Consider the following 17,405-nt stretch of genomic DNA (forward strand, 5'->3'; position numbering starts at 1 on the left):
ACAGAGTTATACTAAACCCCTTCTGGTTCAGGTGGCGAGGAGTTAGCAGGTTCAACCTGGCCGCACAAGGGAAACAACAGAGTTATACTAAACCCCTTCTGGTTCAGGTGGCGAGGAGTTAGCAGGTTCAACCTGGCCCCACAAGGGAAACAACAGAGTTATACTAAACCCCTTCTGGTTCAGGTGGCGAGGAGTTAGCAGGTTCAACCTGGCCGCACAAGGAAAACAACAGAGTTATACTAAACCCCTTCTGGTTCAGGTGGCGAGGAGTTAGCAGGTTCAACCTGGCCGCACAAGGGAAACAACAGAGTTATACTAAACCCCTTCTGGTTCAGGTGGCGAGGAGTTAGCAGGTTCAACCTGGCCGCACAAGGGAAAACAACAGAGTTATACTAAAACCCTTCTGGTTCAGGTGGCGAGGAGTTAGCAGGTTCAACCTGGCCGCACAAGGGAAACAACAGAGTTATACTAAACCCCTTCTGGTTCAGGTGGCGAGGAGTTAGCAGGTTCAACCTGGCCGCACAAGGGAAACAACAGAGTTATACTAAACCCCTTCTGGTTCAGGTGGCGAGGAGTTAGCAGGTTCAACCTGGCCGCACAAGGGAAAAAAACAGAGTTATACTAAACCCCTTCTGGTTCAGGTGGCGAGGAGTTAGCAGGTTCAACCTGGCCGCACAAGGGAAAAAAACAGAGTTATACTAAACCCCTGCCCACGAAAACAAGAAAGAAAAGCGGGGCATTATCCTCCCAGTCAAGCAATTTCCTTCAAATTGCCTAGGCCTCATCCGCAACCACGCTAAAATTACGGTCAGTGGTGGGAAAAGTACTCAATTGTTTTACTTAGGTAAAAGTACCAATACTGCAATTTAGAACTACTTCGTTACAAGTAAAAGCACGGAATTGAAAATGTACTTGAGTAAAAGTACAAAAGTATCGGCATCAAGAAAGTAAAAGTTCTTATATTGCAGAATTCCCCACTTCACAAGTTCAAAATGTGTCTATTGAAAATAGCAGATCTACAAGCTCACAATGCGTCACGTTACGTCGCATTGTGAGCTTGTAGATCGAGCTTGTGAGCTTGTAGATCGGCTATTTTCAAATGGCCAAAATGTATTGAAGTGGTTTTCTAATCAAAATTAAAATCGTCAAAGTAACTAGTAACTAAAGTTTTCAAATAATTGTAGTGGAGTAAAAGTACAGAGATGTATGTAGTGGAGTAGAAGTAAAAGTATATTGGAGATACTCAAGTAAAGTACAAATACCTCAAAATTGTACTTAAGTACAGTACTTAAGTAAAAATACTTAGTTACTTTCCACCACTGGTGAATGTGACTCATCAGGCGTTCTGGTTTCGTAGAGCCGGTCACCGTGACTCGGGTCAGGTCGGCCTTCAATTCAATCAAGTTAATGCATGAAGTGGAACTATACGATTCTCTTCCTTAATGGCAAAGCATCCATCTCATGTCATTACCCTTTCCACAGACCCAAAGTTTCTTGGGTAAAAGAAAAAAAAGAACTTTCCAAACTATTGAGAAAGGGCAGAGGCAAGAAAAAGTCAGGAAGAGAGTGAATAATCCACTTCCTCAACGAGTTGCTCTTTTTAACCTATTTTATACGACAGTGCCAAAGAAAAGCAGCAGAAATGGTCCATCTACACAGCATCACATGCATTGTGAACTTGAGTAATCTGCTATTTTTTCTGTAAGCATTGGGAGCATGTAATAAATAACGGTAATGGCTCGACTCGCACACAACAAGACTGCATTTCAATCATTTATTCTTGCATGTTTGTTGGACAGGAGACAAACGTTTCGGCTATCCAGCCTTCATCAGTGTATTAAGTCAGGGGTTCTCAACCCGTGGGTCGCGACCCCTCGGGGGGTCGCCAAATTATTTTAGGGGGTCCCCAAATTATTTAAAAAAATATATATATATATATATTTTCACGATTTTTCAAAAATAGCAGACCTACAAGCTCGTAGCGCGCCACTCGGTGGCGCGCTATGAGCTTGTAGATCTGCTATTTTTCAATAGCTAAATTATAACAATGCTTAAAACACCAAAAGGGGTTCCCGCCCAAAATGGTTTAAGGTTATTGTAGCAGTCTATTTATATTGGGGGTCGGGAGGGGGCGGGGCGGGGGTCCCGAGACATTGCCAAAGCATTTCCGGGGGTCCCCGGCCAAAAACGTTGAGAACCCCTGTATTAAGTTACCTTAAAGGGATAGTTCGGATTTTTTTTCAATTTAAGCTGTATGAAATACTTGTCATTAATATAGTGGTTGCAACTGTATTAAATTGATTGCCCGTGGTGGGAGTTCTGCTCTGGTTTTGGTGAATATGAATTAGTTCCGGTCATTTTGTGGGGGGCACAGGGGGCCAGGCATTAAAAGTAAATTAATCCACAAAACTAACGTCATTTGTATTTCTAAAATATTAGTGCGACTTTCGTTCATTTTTTTACCCCTCTCGGTCCATATCACTACGCCCAAAAAATAGTTCCATGTGATAGAGGGGGTCAAAGTTGAACGAAAGTTGCGCCAATATTTTAGAAATAGATTCGAGTTAAAAAGTTCGTAGCACTTGTAAAAAGTTCGTAGAACTTGTAGATCTGCTATTTTTCAACAGCTAAGGTATAACATAATGCTTTAAAAAACCAAAAGGGGGTTCCCGCCCAAAATGGGTTAATATATACTCTAAGGTTGTTACTGTCACTGACCTGGAGGAGGTGTGGTCCACGTCCAGCAGGGGCTGGTTGAGGTTGGACAGGTCCAGGTTGTACTTGGTCTTGTAGTACTCGGCGAACGTCTCGTACTCGGGCGACGGGAAGCGGCTGAGAGGCGTGAGGTCCGTGTACACGTCCGCCACGTAGAAGCGGTGCGGCTGGTCGAAGTTGCGATACCTGGAGGGAGGGAGAGAGGGAGAGGAGGGAGAGAGGGAGGAGGGAGAGGAGAGAGGGAGGGAGGGAGGGGAGAGGAGAGAGGGAGGGAGGGAGAGAAGGGAGGGAGGGGAGGGAGGGAGGGGGAGGGAGGGGGGGAGAGGGAGGGAGGGGAGGGAGGGAGAGGAAGAGGATAGACAACGAGAATGTTAACAACGAGAATGTCAATTAGTAACGCCCAGCGCTCAGGACAGAGATTGATCAAAAGGACGGAGATTATTGATATCAAAACCGATCGCATCGCTCCACAGGCTTGGGAGCGTCTGTTGCGCAACACTCAATGTTATTTTCCGGTTGGGACGTCATCGAAAATGCCAATCGAAAACGTCAATAACTCTTGATCTAAATCATTCCGTCCAATTCTAAGAAAATATTATGTGTTAGACGGCTCACACATAATCGCTAGTCGCGTTAGAATGAATCATACCTCCCGTTGTTGTCGATCGCATCGAGAGTGTTTTGGCAACATCAAGCTACTTCAGCCACAACCCGGGATAGCATCCGGTCCGTCGCTAAATGTGCTCCACTGCTATAAATTGCTGGGCGCTCTGATTTAATGGATTAAATAACCCCGGGCGTTCGGGGTGTTAAAAACCTCTCTTTCATCACACAAAGGGAATGGGCTATATATGCACACACTCCATTTTGGAAAGAACTTGGGACCCTTCCCTATTTCCTTCACAGGTGTTACAGCTGATACTAATGAAGGCTCTGTGTTCCATTCCGGTCAAACAAACAAAGTCGGGGTGCCGCCACACCAGTGGCCCTGTGGTTAACTCTGAGAGCGTACAAATGGAACCAAATTGAAAGGAGCCAGCTTAGGTGGTTCGGGCATCTGGTTAGGATGCCTCTCGATGCCTCCCTAGGGAGGTCCTTGAGGCACGTCCCACTGGGAGGAGACCCCCCCCCCCCCCCCCCGGGGCAGACCAAGGCGCAGTTGGAGGAAACACGACTCATTGGCCTTGGAAAACGTATGACACTTCACACAGGTGTGATTTTTTTTAATTCCTGGCCTGCTAAAGGGTGAGTTTTGATTGGTACCTTGGAATGATGACAGCATCCTGGTAGTCCTCCAGCTTGAAGGTGAAGGGGGTCTGTTTGGTGTACTGCGTGGTAGGAATGCCAATGCGGGCCTCCGACTTCTCGATGTCCTCCATGAACTGAAAGTCCAAGTCTAGTGTGCTGGAATCGCCAACTGACCGAGGAGGACCGAGAAGGATTACAATGAATGCACAATGGTACAAACTACCGGCTAAAGTTGTCCGTTTGCTCAAGAAGCAAAGATTTGAGTTAAAAAAACTGAAACTCTGAAAGAATATACGTTCAAAGAGAACATTTTCACGATTTTTCCAAAAATAGCAGACCTACAAGTTCATAGCGCGGCACTCGGACATTCATGCACTTCTGCGTTGCTTACGGCAGGGGTTCTCAACGTTTTTGGCCGGGGACCCCCGGAAATGCTTTGGCAATGTCTCGGGACCCCCGCCCCGCCCCCTCCCGACCCCCAATATAAATTCACTGCTACAATAACCTTAAACCATTTTGGGCGGGAACCCCTTTTGGTGTTTTAAGCATTGTTATAATTTAGCTATTGAAAAATAGCAGATCTACAAGCTCATAGCGCGCCACCGAGTGGCGCGCCACGAGCTTGTAGGTCTGCTATTTTTGAAAAATCGTGAAAATAAAATAAACCCCCCCCCCCCTTTTTTTTTTTTTTAAATAATTTGGGGACCCCCTAAAATAATTTGGCGACCCCCCGAGGGGTCGCGACCCACGGGTTGAGAACCCCTGGCTTACGGAACTCGCCCTACGGGTTCCTGCAGCATCACAGGCGTGCATTGATGACGTTAAACCACCCCCTCTCGTGTAATATTACTTAAATCTACAAGCTCATGAGCTTGTAGATTGGCTATTGTCGGAGCGCGCAGCATGCATTCACAGAAAGAGGCTTCTATGGAATCGGAATGACTGAAATCAGTCGTTGGCGACCGAGAGCTGTAATCCACGCCGGTTACGGTGCATTGTTGAATCCTTACCGCCAGTGGCGTGCACAGACATTTAGAGGGGCAGGTGCTCAAGTTAAAAAAGGGCACCTTGTGCAGCGCGTGGAACCGGCCGGTTGCCTTAATCCATTCTGGGCGGGAACCCCTTTTGGTGTTAGCATTATGTTATGCTTTAGCTATTGAAAAATAGCAGATCTACAAGCTCATAGCGCGCCACCGAGTGGCGCGCTACGAGCTTGTAGGTCTGCTATTTTTGAAAAATCGGGGGAAAAAAAAAGAAAAAAGAAAGTTTCTTTTTTTTTCTTTTTTCAAAAGGGCACATTTCCAAAAGGGCAGGGGGTGCTCTAGCACCCCCTAGTGTCTATCTGTGCACGCCACTGCTTACCGCCGTTGAGAGGTAGAACACAGTAGGCCGAGTCGGCTTGCGTGGGCTTGAACTCCAGCGCGGGCTTCTCCAGCCGCAGGATGTGCGAGAAGACGTACTGGTGGAGGCGCGTGATGAGCTCCAGCTGCGCCGCGCTCAGCGTGAAGCCCGAGCGCTGCAGCTCGATGGAGATGGTGACCTCCCCGGAGCGCGTGTACACCGGGAAGTGGGGGATCTGGTTTTAGAGCAGAAGAAAGGAAAGAGACACCGTTGTCGCTCGGTTAAGCCATTTGCACACATGTACAAGGTGAAGTAACGTAATAAATGTACAGCCAAAATCATTGTTTACTGTATGTTTTCTGTGTACAATTATTTGTACACACTTAAAACCATTAGGTTCCATAGAAAACAGAAGTCCGTTTTCCCATTATGTTAACCCCATGCAAACTTTCTGGGCGGGAACCCCTTTTGGTGTTTTAAACATTATAGTATACTTTAGCTATTGAAGCAGATCTACAAGCTCATACCACGCTACGAGCTTGCTATTTTTGAAAAATTGTTCCTGGAACAACATATTTTCAGAAGGGTGGTCGGCGGCCAATTACATATATTTTTTGGGGTTCTTGACATGAAATATTGAGAACCACTGATATTCAGTATTTTAGCTGTGACGTGAGCGCCCCCTCCTGAGATACTTCCGGGTCCTACTTTTGTGTCGCTTTTGTGTCCCCATAGAGTTATACTGTGACGCTCCGTCGGACTAAATCTGAGACGAAAACAACCACGAAAGTCTCATTTTACCGCTTTCCTCGCAACAACAAAGCTGCGCTGCTCTCCCAAATCTGGCTGTGACAGGCCGCCTGCCCCACACGGAATACTATCACCATTTTATTTCATTGTTAATGAAATAGAAACATGAGGTTTTTCAGAAAATCGCCATGATTTAGAAGACATTTTTCTAAATGTCGACGTCAGGCCTAAATGGGTTAAATAAATAAATCAATCAAACAACCACCAAAAAGGATGGCGTCTCGTGCATGCATGGCGGGTTAACGGTACGTACTCGAGGTATGGGTTTGGCGGTCAGGATGCCAAAGCAGCGGCTGGTGTCCTCGGGCGGGTACAGCTTCCTCCGGCGGAAGTTGAGCTCGTCGGGGAGCGGCGTGGTGAGCACCATGCCGATCACGTACAGGTAGTAGGACTGCTCCGGGACGGGGTAGCTGTCCCGCAGACACTCCGGTATCTGGACACACACACACGGGACGGGACACACACGGGACGGGACACAAGAGGGACCAATGAACTCCGTGTCGTTTAGGCCTGATGTTGAAATAAATAAAGTCTTCTGAAAGAATATATATTCAAAGATTTGTGCCGCATTTTTTACGATTTTTCAAAAATAGCAGACCTACAAGCTCATAGCGCGCCACCGAGTGGCGCGCTATGAGCTTGTAGATCTGCTATTTTTCAATAGCTAAAGTATAACATAATGCTTAGGCCTGACTTCGAAATAAAAAAAACTTTCGCTCTGAAAGAATATATATTCAAAGATTTGTGCCGCATTTTGTAGCAGACCTACTATAGCTTAAGTATAACATAATGCTTAAAAAATGCGTAAAACACCAAAAGGGGTTCCCGTCCAGAATGGGTTAGACATACCATCGGTCCGATATCTCAAACCCTCACCCTCACCTCCCACGGGGCAGCACACCTAAACCTAACCTTTAACGGTCTCCCAAACCCTTAACGCACCCCTCGCCAACCTTAATCCGGTTGTTTTAACGCACCCCTCGCCAACCTTAATCCGGTTGTTTTAACGCATCCCTCACCAACCTTAATCCGGTTGTTTTAACGCATCCCTCGCCAACCTTAATCCGGTTGTTTTAACGCACCCCTCGCCAACCTTAATCCGGTCGTTTTAACGCACCCCTCACCAACCATAATCCGGTCGTTTTAACGCACCCCTCACCAACCATAATCCGGTCGTTTTAACGCACCCCTCACCAACCATAATCCGGTCGTTTTAACGCACCCCTCACCAACCTTAATCCGGTCGTTTTAACGCACCCCTCACCAACCATAATCTGGTCGTTTTAACGCACCTCTCACCAACCTTAATCCGGTCGTTTTAACGCACCCCTCACCAACCTTAATCTGGTCGTTTTAACGCATCCCTCACCAACCTTAATCCGGTCGTTTTAACACACCCCTCACCAACCTTAATCCGGTCTTTTTAACGCAACCCTCACCAACCTTAATCCGGTCGTTTTAACGCACCCCTCACCAACCTTAATCCGGTCGTTTTAACGCACCCCTCACCAACCTTAATCTGGTCGTTTTAACGCAACCCTCACCAACCTTAATCCGGTCGTTTTAACACACCCCTCACCAACCTTAATCCGGTCGTCTTAACGCACCCCTCACCAACCTTAATCCGGTCGTCTTAACGCACCCCTCACCAACCTTAATCCGGTCGTCTTAACGCACCCCTCACCAACCTTAATCCAGTCAGACCAATGCTATGTCTAACCAATGCTATGTCTAACCAAAGTATGCCTCCCGTTTTGGGTAGCAAATTTTGAATTTAGTTTTAGTCATAAGTCTCTTGAATAGTTTTCATTTAGTCACATTTTGGTCACCTGGAATGTTTGCGTTTTAATTTTAAATCGGCTAAATATCATAAGATTTTAGTCGACTAAATCTACAGTCCATTTAGTCGACTAAAATGTATTTTGGCGGGCCTTGATGCCGTCGTAATGATTGTATTTTTACACTTGCTGAAACTGTCCACTGCAGCGCATTGTGAGCTTGTAGATCGGCTATTTTCATTGTGAGCTTGTAGATCGGCTATTTTCAGCATGCAACCAAGTGTAAAATGACTTATACTGGATCTCTTGTCCACTAGTGCCTTCCTAACATTTTAGTCTAGTTTCTATTTGTTGACAATATGAAATTGTCAATACATTTAGTCTTAGTTTTTACACATCATAGATTAGTTTTCATGTAGTTTCCATTTAGTTTTTCTCAGTGAAAAAGAAAAGTGGTCGACGAAAACATTTCGCTTTAGTATTAGTCGACGAAATCAACACTGGGAATGAACGACGAATGCGTGGCCGAGTGCCGCGCTACGAGCTTGTAGGTCTGCTATTTTAGAAAAATCGTGAAAATGTGGCTCAAACCTTGGAATTATTCTTTCAGAGCGACCGATTTTAACTCAAATCTTTGCTTCTGGAACAACATATTTTGAGATGGGAGTTACATGTATTTTTTGGAGTCCTTGACATGAAATATTGAGTGATATAGGCCTAGAAACATAGGGTATTTAAGAAAACTGTCAGGATTTAGAAGACATTTTTTCAATGTCAGGCCTAAAGGGGTTAATTCCCAATTGCACCCAAGCGCCACCACTTGTGTCCACCATGTGTTAATCATTGTGTTAATTGGGTCCTCACGGCTTTAGGGTAGCACTGTCTCCTCTTGGTGGAGCCGGGCCGGCCCGGGACGCTGGTCTCCTCCTCGTCGTGGAGGTCCAGCTCCTCCTCGTACTTCACCGTCTCCTTGCCCACGGGCATCAGGTGGTCGTCCAGCTCCCCTGAGGAGGAGGAGGAGGGGAGGAGGGGGAGGAGGAGGAGGCATGGAGTAAAGCTAAATAAAAAAAAATCACGGAAATTGTGCCCCCCCCACGCTGCTGGTACCGTTTCCCCAGAGCAAATGGACCCTAACGGGTCCATTTGGTTCCATTTGAACACTCTCAAGAGTTAAATTAACATTGATTTTACAATATAAATTGGGGGTCCCAGAGATAGAAATGCCATTAAATGGGGGTCCGTAGACTAGTAATATGCATGTCAAACTGGGGGTCCTTGAAATTAAACAGGCTGAGAATCACTGCTAAAGCCGTAACAATCTTCTCTTATGGGGGTCTCTGGCATGTCTTTTCAAATGTGGGTCCGCGGGCCTAATTAGTGTCAATGTTGGGGGTCCTTGACATGGAAAAGTTTGGGAACCCGAACCACTGTCCTAAACAATTAACACAATAATATGAATTATAATGTTTTAGTCATATTGTTCCTGTTTTACTCATACTGCCAATCAGGTGAAGAAATCACACTGATAAACACTTTCATATTAAATATCTGAGACCATAGGGGTTTATGGAACATTCTGCACATGATGCTAGTTTGACCACTTGAAATGCTGTAATCTTAAAAATATACGTTTGGCTTATTCACTTAACCCATTCTGGGCGGGAACCCCTTTGTGTTTTAAGCATTATGTTACACTTTAGCTATTGAAAAATAGCAGATCTACAAGCTCGTAGCGCGGCACCGAGTGCCGTGCTACGAGTTTGTAGGTCTGCTATTTATTTATTTTTAAATCGTGAAAATGTGCCGCACAATACAATATTGTCGTCATGATATCGATAAACGCATCTGGTAAAAAAAAAAAAAAAAGATTACACTCGACTTTGTTTTCGTATCGCCCAGCCCGAAGAGATTCATTAACACACGGATGGACACGAAAGACCGGGGGGGGATTTTCAAACTGCCCAACTGTCTCTTGACTCTATGCCTCGTTTATGTCGTTAACCCATTTTGACCTGAGATCAGATTCTAAAAATGTCTTCTACATCCTGACAGTTTTCTGAAAAAGCTATGTTTCTATGACAGTCGTTCTTCGATTTTTCAAAAATAGCAGACCTACAAGCTCGTAGCGCGCCACTCGGTGGCGCGCTATGAGCTTGTAGATCTGCTATTTTTCAATAGCTAAAGCATAACATAATGCTAACACCAAAAGGTGTTCCCGCCCAGAATGGGTTAAAATGTGTTAGTTTTGTTTATTTGCCCCTTCTGTAATAACAATACATTTTATTTGAATAGAACTTTTCCAGAGCTCAAGTACTCAAAAAAACATCATTAAAGTGCCAAGCAAAAAAAGCCAATAAAGGACAGGTTTAAGAACCAATAAAAATTCAGGCCAGGTAAACCGCAGGAGCGAGTAAAATAAACGACAGGTTAGGCCGAGATTTAAAAAAAATTAAATAAGAAAAAGTTACGGATGCCAAACAATAAGGTCATGAATCGCTGAAGGAGGGAAATGGTCTACCCAGGATTCTTACAATTTAGCCATTTTAGCAGACGCTCTTAATCCAGAGTGATTTACATTAAGCAAGAACAAAAAGCATGGCGATACATCGCATACAATAAAAAGTAGTTATCATGAATCAGTGGAATATCTATATGTGACCAGGTCTAGCAAAATGGTCCTCAACTCGCCTATAATGAAAAGGGAGAAAATCGCTAAATAAACTTGATTTTTTTTTGTGTGTGTGATTTGTTTTTTTCATATTTAACACAGTTGGAATGTTGAAGAAGGTTTTCATTCCAACAGATTATTGATTTGGGTAAATTAAATGTACATTTTGGGCGGGAACCCCTTTTGGTGTTAGCATTATGTTATGCTTTAGCTATTGAAAAATAGCAGATCTACAAGCTCATAGCGCGCCACCGAGTGGCACGCTACGAGCTTGTAGGTCTGCTATTTTTGAAAAATCGAAGAACGACTGACATAGAAACATAGCTTTTTCAGAAAAATGTCAGGATGTAGAAGACATTTTTAGAATCTGATCTCAGGTCAAAATGGGTTAAAGTAATATGTCTACATAAAATTATATAAGTCTGCATAAAATGCTATAAGTCTGCATAAAATGCTATCTAAGTTACATAAGTTGAGCCTTTGCATACGCCTGTAAGGTCGCCGGGGCTAGGGCAAGTGCTACAGGCCATGATGGGGTCTGAAGAGGTGGGTTTTCAGACTGCGGCGGAAGATTGGGAGTGAGGCTGCAGCTCTGATTGTAATGGGAAGTGCATTGCATAGTTTAGATTGGGAGTGAGGCTGCAGCTCTGATTGTAATGGGAAGTGCATTGCATAGTTTAGATTGGGAGTGAGGCTGCATCTCTGACTGTAATGGGAAGTGCATTGCATAGTTTAGATTGGGAGTGAGGCTGCATCTCTGACTGTAATGGGAAGTGCATTGCATAGTTTAGATTGGGAGTGAGGCTGCATCTCTGACTGTAATGGGAAGTGCATTGCATAGTTTAGATTGGGAGTGAGGCTGCAGCTCTGATTGTAATGGGAAGTGCATTGCATAGTTTAGATTGGGAGTGAGGCTGCAGCTCTGATTGTAATGGGAAGTGCATTGCATAGTTTAGATTGGGAGTGAGGCTGCATGTTCCGACTGTAATGGGAAGTTCATTCCATAGTTTAGATTGGGAGTGAGGCTGCATGTTCTGACTGTAATGGGAAGTGCATTCCATAGTTTAGATTGGGAGTGAGGCTGCAGCTCTGATTGTAATGGGAAGTGCATTTCATATAGTTTTGGAGCCAGAAGAGATTTTCTTACCTATTTTATGGAGCTTCTCGCAGCATAGCAGCGCAACTCCTTTCTCTGCAAGTCTGCCACAGGACATGATAGGACCCTGTTAAGACACAGAAAGACATGATAGGACCCTGTTAACACACATAAAGACATGATAGGACCCTGTTAACACACATAAAGACATGATAGGACCCTGTTAACACACATAAAGACATGATAGGACCCTGTTAACACACATAAAGACATGATAGGACCCTGTTAAGACACATAAAGACATGATAGGACCCTGTTAACACACATAAAGACATGATAGGACCCTGTTAAGACACATAAAGACATGATAGGACCCTGTTAACACACATAAAGACATGAAGGACCCTGTTAAGACACATAAAGACATGATAGGACCCTGTTAACACACATAAAGACATGATAGGACCCTGTTAACACACAGAAAGACATGATAGGACCCTGTTAACACACATAAAGACATGATAGGACCCTGTTAACACACATACAGACATGATAGGACCCTGTTAAGACACAGAAAGACATGATAGGACCCTGTTAAGACACATACAGACATGATAGGACCCTGTTAACACACAGAAAGACATGATAGGACCCCGTTAAGACAGAGAAAGACATGATAGGACCCCGTTAAGACAGAGAAAGACATTAAGCCATTTTGACCTGAGATCAGATTCTAAAAATGTCTTCTACATCCTGATAGTTTTCTGAAAAAGCTATGTTTCTATGTCAGTCGTTCTTCGATTTTTCAAAAATAGCAGACCTACAAGCGTAGGTTTGCACTCTGCACAGCGTAGGCCTGCACTCGTAGTGCGGCACATGAGCTTGTAGATCTGCTATTTTTCAATAGCTAAAGCATAACATAATGCTAACACCAAAAGGGGTTCCCGCCCCAGAATGGGTTAAGCCATTTAGACCTGAAAACTGATTCTAAAAATAAAAAAAGGCTTCTAAAACAGTTTTCTGAAAAACTTTCTATATCAATGGTTCTCAAACTATTTCATGTCAAGGACCCCGGGAATTATCTGTAGTTGCCCGCGGACCCCCATCTGAAAATATATTGTTCCAGGGACACCGCCCCCACCACCAGACTGGTCTGATTTTTTTATAAATAAATGCCCTACTTATACTACAGCGTCACACGAAAGCATCAAAAGTCCACCCGACAGACAATAAACTGATTTAACACAAAACAGGAACAATATGACTAAAACATTATAATTCATATTTTGTACTTTTTACTGGAGTAAAAGTACAAAAGTATTGGCATGAAAATGTACTTGGCGACTAAAGTTTTCAAATAAAGTACAAAATTTGCATCAGAGATGTAGTGGAATAGAAGTAAAAGTGTTGGAAATTTGAAATACTCGAGTACAAATACCTCAAAATGATTAATACGTACAGTACTTTCCACCACTGGATGGTACTGTATGTGAAAACATTTTGGAGCATTTCTAAAATGTTGTAATTTTCTCCTCTACGGTGACCAAATGTAGTGATTCATACCTTATAACCCATTTAGGCCTGACCTCATTTTTTATTTTTATTTTAAAAATTTCTGAAATAAATATTTTCACGATTTTTCAAAAATAGCAGATCTACAAGCTCATAGCGCGCCACCGAGTGGCGCGCTATGAGCTTGTAGATCTGCTATTTTTCAATAGCTAAAGCATAACGTAATGCTTAAAACAGGGGTCCCGCCCAAAATGGGTTAAAAGGCCTATTAGGTTTCCAAAAAAGTTTAACGGCTACACATATAACAACCATAAATATAATTTCAATGGCAGTATGATTTCTTTTTTCTGGTTTCTTTTTCATACCGTGTACACAAATGGAAGCCTGGTAGGAAAATAGGAACCAAGGTTCAGTACTAGAGTCGTTCGGATACCGACACTACAATATTATTTTACTAACTTGTAGCTGCACATGGAACACACGACGTCAGCACAAGTTTCTCGAGGGGTGGACTGTCGAGTTTCCATGGCTGCCACTACAGCACAGCACAGAGATGAATACGGCGCCGTCCTTCTCCGCAAACGTCTCTGCCGTGACTTCCCCAGCATTGCGGACCGGTACCGTTCAGTCGGTGAACAGTCTAAACATGGCATCATGACGACGCAATAACCCGCCCCCAACGCGCCTCGCGAGTCGCCAATAAAGTTAACCCATTTAGCGCTAGCATTTATTGAAAAATTAGGATCTAATTCACGCCAGCATTTTTTTAATTTGAGCTCTTATTTTGAAAAGCCACAGTTCCAGACTTCCGGTAGGGAGCTGATTCTAGGAAGTTTAACAGGTCCCGTTCAACTGTTGTTTACAATTTGGGTCCATGCCAGTGCACTTGGGGGCTCCTCATCGCCGGCTCTGTGCCGTCAAAGAAACGCTGTTTTGACCAAAATGCCATCTGGGACAAGGAATAGGAGATACAGGCGATTGAAAGAAACGGATAGAATGGATTATTATGGCGACGACGATCTAAGATGGGCGATCCAGTGCTGTGCTAACAACACAGCTAGCTAACCGGCTAACGTAAGTAGCATTTTGGCTCGAGCAATCGAACGCACTACAAAAGCGCAATTGCCGAAGGGCTTCGGCAATGGCGTTAAGTGTTAACGCCATTATCAAAATTAGGCTTCAATTGAGAAAGGTCTTCGGCAATGGCGCGGAGGGAGTTAAGATGTCTTGACTCTCTCAGCTCTGCCCAAGCAATGCTCCATCATACAGCGGTGTTGCGCCCCGAATGTGGCTTCACAAGGCTTGGGATGCGATGCGCCGTGAAGCTTGTGGATCAGCTGTTTTTCGGCACACGACACCGTTGTACCACGAAGAAAAATCTCGCAGAACGTGCACACATCAATATACATTGCCTGCCAATTGTCAACAATAGAGGGTATGCGCGTGACATCATCGTACCTGGAAGGTATGCGGGAACACCCACTGAGTGGCAAAAAACTACTTTCTGGCCTTGACAGCCCATTCAGCCAAACAGAAAAGTCATATTTGATTGCATTAAACAATGTTAAACTCACCAACATTGCAGCTGTACGAAAAGCTTGAATTTTTGTTTCATAAAAATCCAACATAGAATCGTTATGAGCTCCTTTCTGTCAAGAAGTGCCCTGCATTTGATTATTGTTCTAAGTGTCAGAGTTTGGAAGTGCTTGTTTTCAATAACACAACATTTTACTGCCTCCTGCATTATGTGACATTTAGAAACAGGTGGTACGGCAGGACGGTTGAGTGATTTCCAACGAGCGCTTCCAAACTCCAACACCGCTCCATGCTGCTTAATGTTTTGCCAGTCTAGATGAGGGGGGCGTGTCCTGATGGGGACAATCATGCATGTGCATACTCGCTATACCAGCGGTTCCCAAAGTGGGGCCATAGGGGTACGCGACGCATAGCCAGGGGGTACCCGAAATAATTCCCCCAAAAAACTTTTTTTTCTTTTTTTTAACATTAAAATTATGTTTATCTACGTGGTCATTTCTGCCAAGTTGCGCAATAAACGTATTTTTTTTGTGTTGTTCATTGTGTTTCTCCCATGTTTGCTTTGGGCCAATAGCTGACATGATTACTAAAACTACAACATCAGTCAACCTGTCGTGACCCCAAACAGTAACAGCAGGACGCATGCTGCAGAAACAACAAAAAGACTCGGGACACTTGAAAGGTTTCTGCGGCCGCTTCAGATGAGGGGGTACCTGGGAAAAATGTCTACCCCAAAAGGGGTACCTGCTCTATACCATAACTGTCAATGGCATTTAAGGTTTTTGTTAGGACAAGGTTTGCGTTTACACAAACCCACAAGGCTGGACATATATAGGCGGGGCTAGCGCCCCTCAACCATGGGTGTACATCTCTAAGCTCAAAACGCTGGTACCTTAACGGGAGCCCTCAGCGGGGAGTTGATGGGCAGGAACAGAGTCGACTGGTAGCGTCCGTCTTTGGTCTCCGACGTCTTACACTTTGGGGCCAGGTGGGTGAACGGGTCGCTGGGCAGGCGGGCACAATACCTGGAAGAAAGCCAGCATCGCAAGCAGAGGGTTTCAGCGCTGGGCACGAGGAGGCAGGGGGATTCGTGCAGCACTTTTCAACAACAAGACAATACAATGTGCTTTAAAACCCGTTTTTGGGCGGGAACCCCTTTTGGTGTTTTAAACATTATATGTTATAATTTAGCTATTGAAAAATAGCAGATCTACAAGCTCATAGCGCGCCACCGAGTGGCGCGCTACGAGCTTGTAGGTCTGCTATTTTTGAAAAATCGTGAAAATATTTATTTCAGAAAACTGAAGGATTTAGAAGATAATTTTTTTTTAAATTTCGAGGTCAGGCCTAAATGGGTTAACACAGAACACCCAGCAAAGGAAACCACAATGGCACTAGGATGCATGCCTATATTAAGGTTGTCCTGGTCCGATCATGAGATCGGAAATCGGGGGGCCGATCACGTCATTTTCAAGCGATCAGAAATCGGATCGGGAGCAAAGAAACGTGATCGGGACATCCCTAGCATCAACGTTATATCCATATCATGATATTAGACTGGATGTTGTCTGTGATTTTGGATATTGTACTATTGTGATATGGCGTTTATAGAACACAAAGTGTTCTATAAAAAAATATACATATGATATCGGATCGGGAAAAATCGGTATCGGCAGACACTCAAAATCAAATGATCGGATGAATATATATATATAGATATAGAAAGGTCTTTAGTTGTGTGAGAAGAAATGAGAGTGGCAGCAGACCTGCAGTTTTCTGGGAGTTTGTTCCAGTTATGTGGTGCATAAAAACTAAATGCCGCTTCCCCACATTAATTTGAGGTTTTTGGCGACAGAAAGCAGACCTTTCCCCTACACAGTTTGCATGGCTCTAACGTGTCATGTGGCCAGCTCGTGACATCAAGAGATATGGAATTTTGTGACCGATACGATAACCGATACGATAGAGGGTATACAACCACCGATAACCGATTTGCAACCGATAGTTTTTTTTTTAACTGGAATAAAAACAGGCCTTTTCTATGAGGATTGTGCAAAAGATTTTGCAAAATTATGATTATGCAAAGGTACAGTCAAAGTGACAGCCCTGCTTTCTTAACCCATTCAGGCCTGACGTCGAAATTAAAAAAAAGGTTTTCTAAATCATGACGATTTTCTGAAAGATTTGAGGCACATTTTAACGATTTTTCAAAAATAGCAGACCTACAAGTTCATAGCGCGCCACTCGGTGGCGCGCTATGAACTTGTAGATCTGCTATTTTTCAATAGCTAAATTACAACATAATGTTTACAACACCAAATGGGGTTCCCGCCCAAAATGGGTTAAACCAATGACTTTATTCAAGGCTTATATTTTGTTTACTTCTCACTCAAAAGAGAAAATAAATACTGTAGCAGCTAAATAAGAGGGGCCTATACTGTAGCGTGTACACAGTTTACACACTAGTAGCCTACAGAATCCCACTTTCAGAGAAAATGTAACAGACTCCCATTAAGAATACTGTAGCCAATATAATACCAAGTTCCCCCGGTTTGACATGCATTAGGGCCACAGGCCCACACTGCTGAGCGGTCAGTTCTGTGGCCCCTACTGGCAGTGAGAACAGTGCTGATCGGTCCAGTGCTTTGACGACCAACAGACAGACAGACAGACAGACAGACCCTCTTGTAGACCAGGGGTT

At 44.1% G+C, this 17,405-nt stretch overlaps 1 protein-coding gene across 1 annotated transcript in view; it reads right to left on the reverse strand.

Annotated features, from left to right (window-relative positions):
• Positions 1-17,405, reverse strand: part of dicer1 (dicer 1, ribonuclease type III) — an 89,446-nt gene that overhangs the window by 21,124 nt on the left and 50,917 nt on the right. The window contains exons 15-21 of the mRNA XM_079527398.1: positions 15,597-15,729; positions 11,708-11,783; positions 8,757-8,896; positions 6,368-6,547; positions 5,326-5,539; positions 3,979-4,132; positions 2,719-2,901 (exon numbers count right to left, since the gene is read on the reverse strand). Coding sequence (XP_079383524.1) covers positions 2,719-2,901; positions 3,979-4,132; positions 5,326-5,539; positions 6,368-6,547; positions 8,757-8,896; positions 11,708-11,783; positions 15,597-15,729 — 1,080 coding nt within the window. The remainder of the gene's footprint in view (positions 1-2,718; positions 2,902-3,978; positions 4,133-5,325; positions 5,540-6,367; positions 6,548-8,756; positions 8,897-11,707; positions 11,784-15,596; positions 15,730-17,405) is intronic.

Source organism: Electrona antarctica (genome assembly GCF_951216825.1).
Source record: "Electrona antarctica genome assembly, chromosome: 18".
Classification (NCBI taxonomy): Eukaryota; Metazoa; Chordata; class Actinopteri; order Myctophiformes; family Myctophidae; genus Electrona; species Electrona antarctica.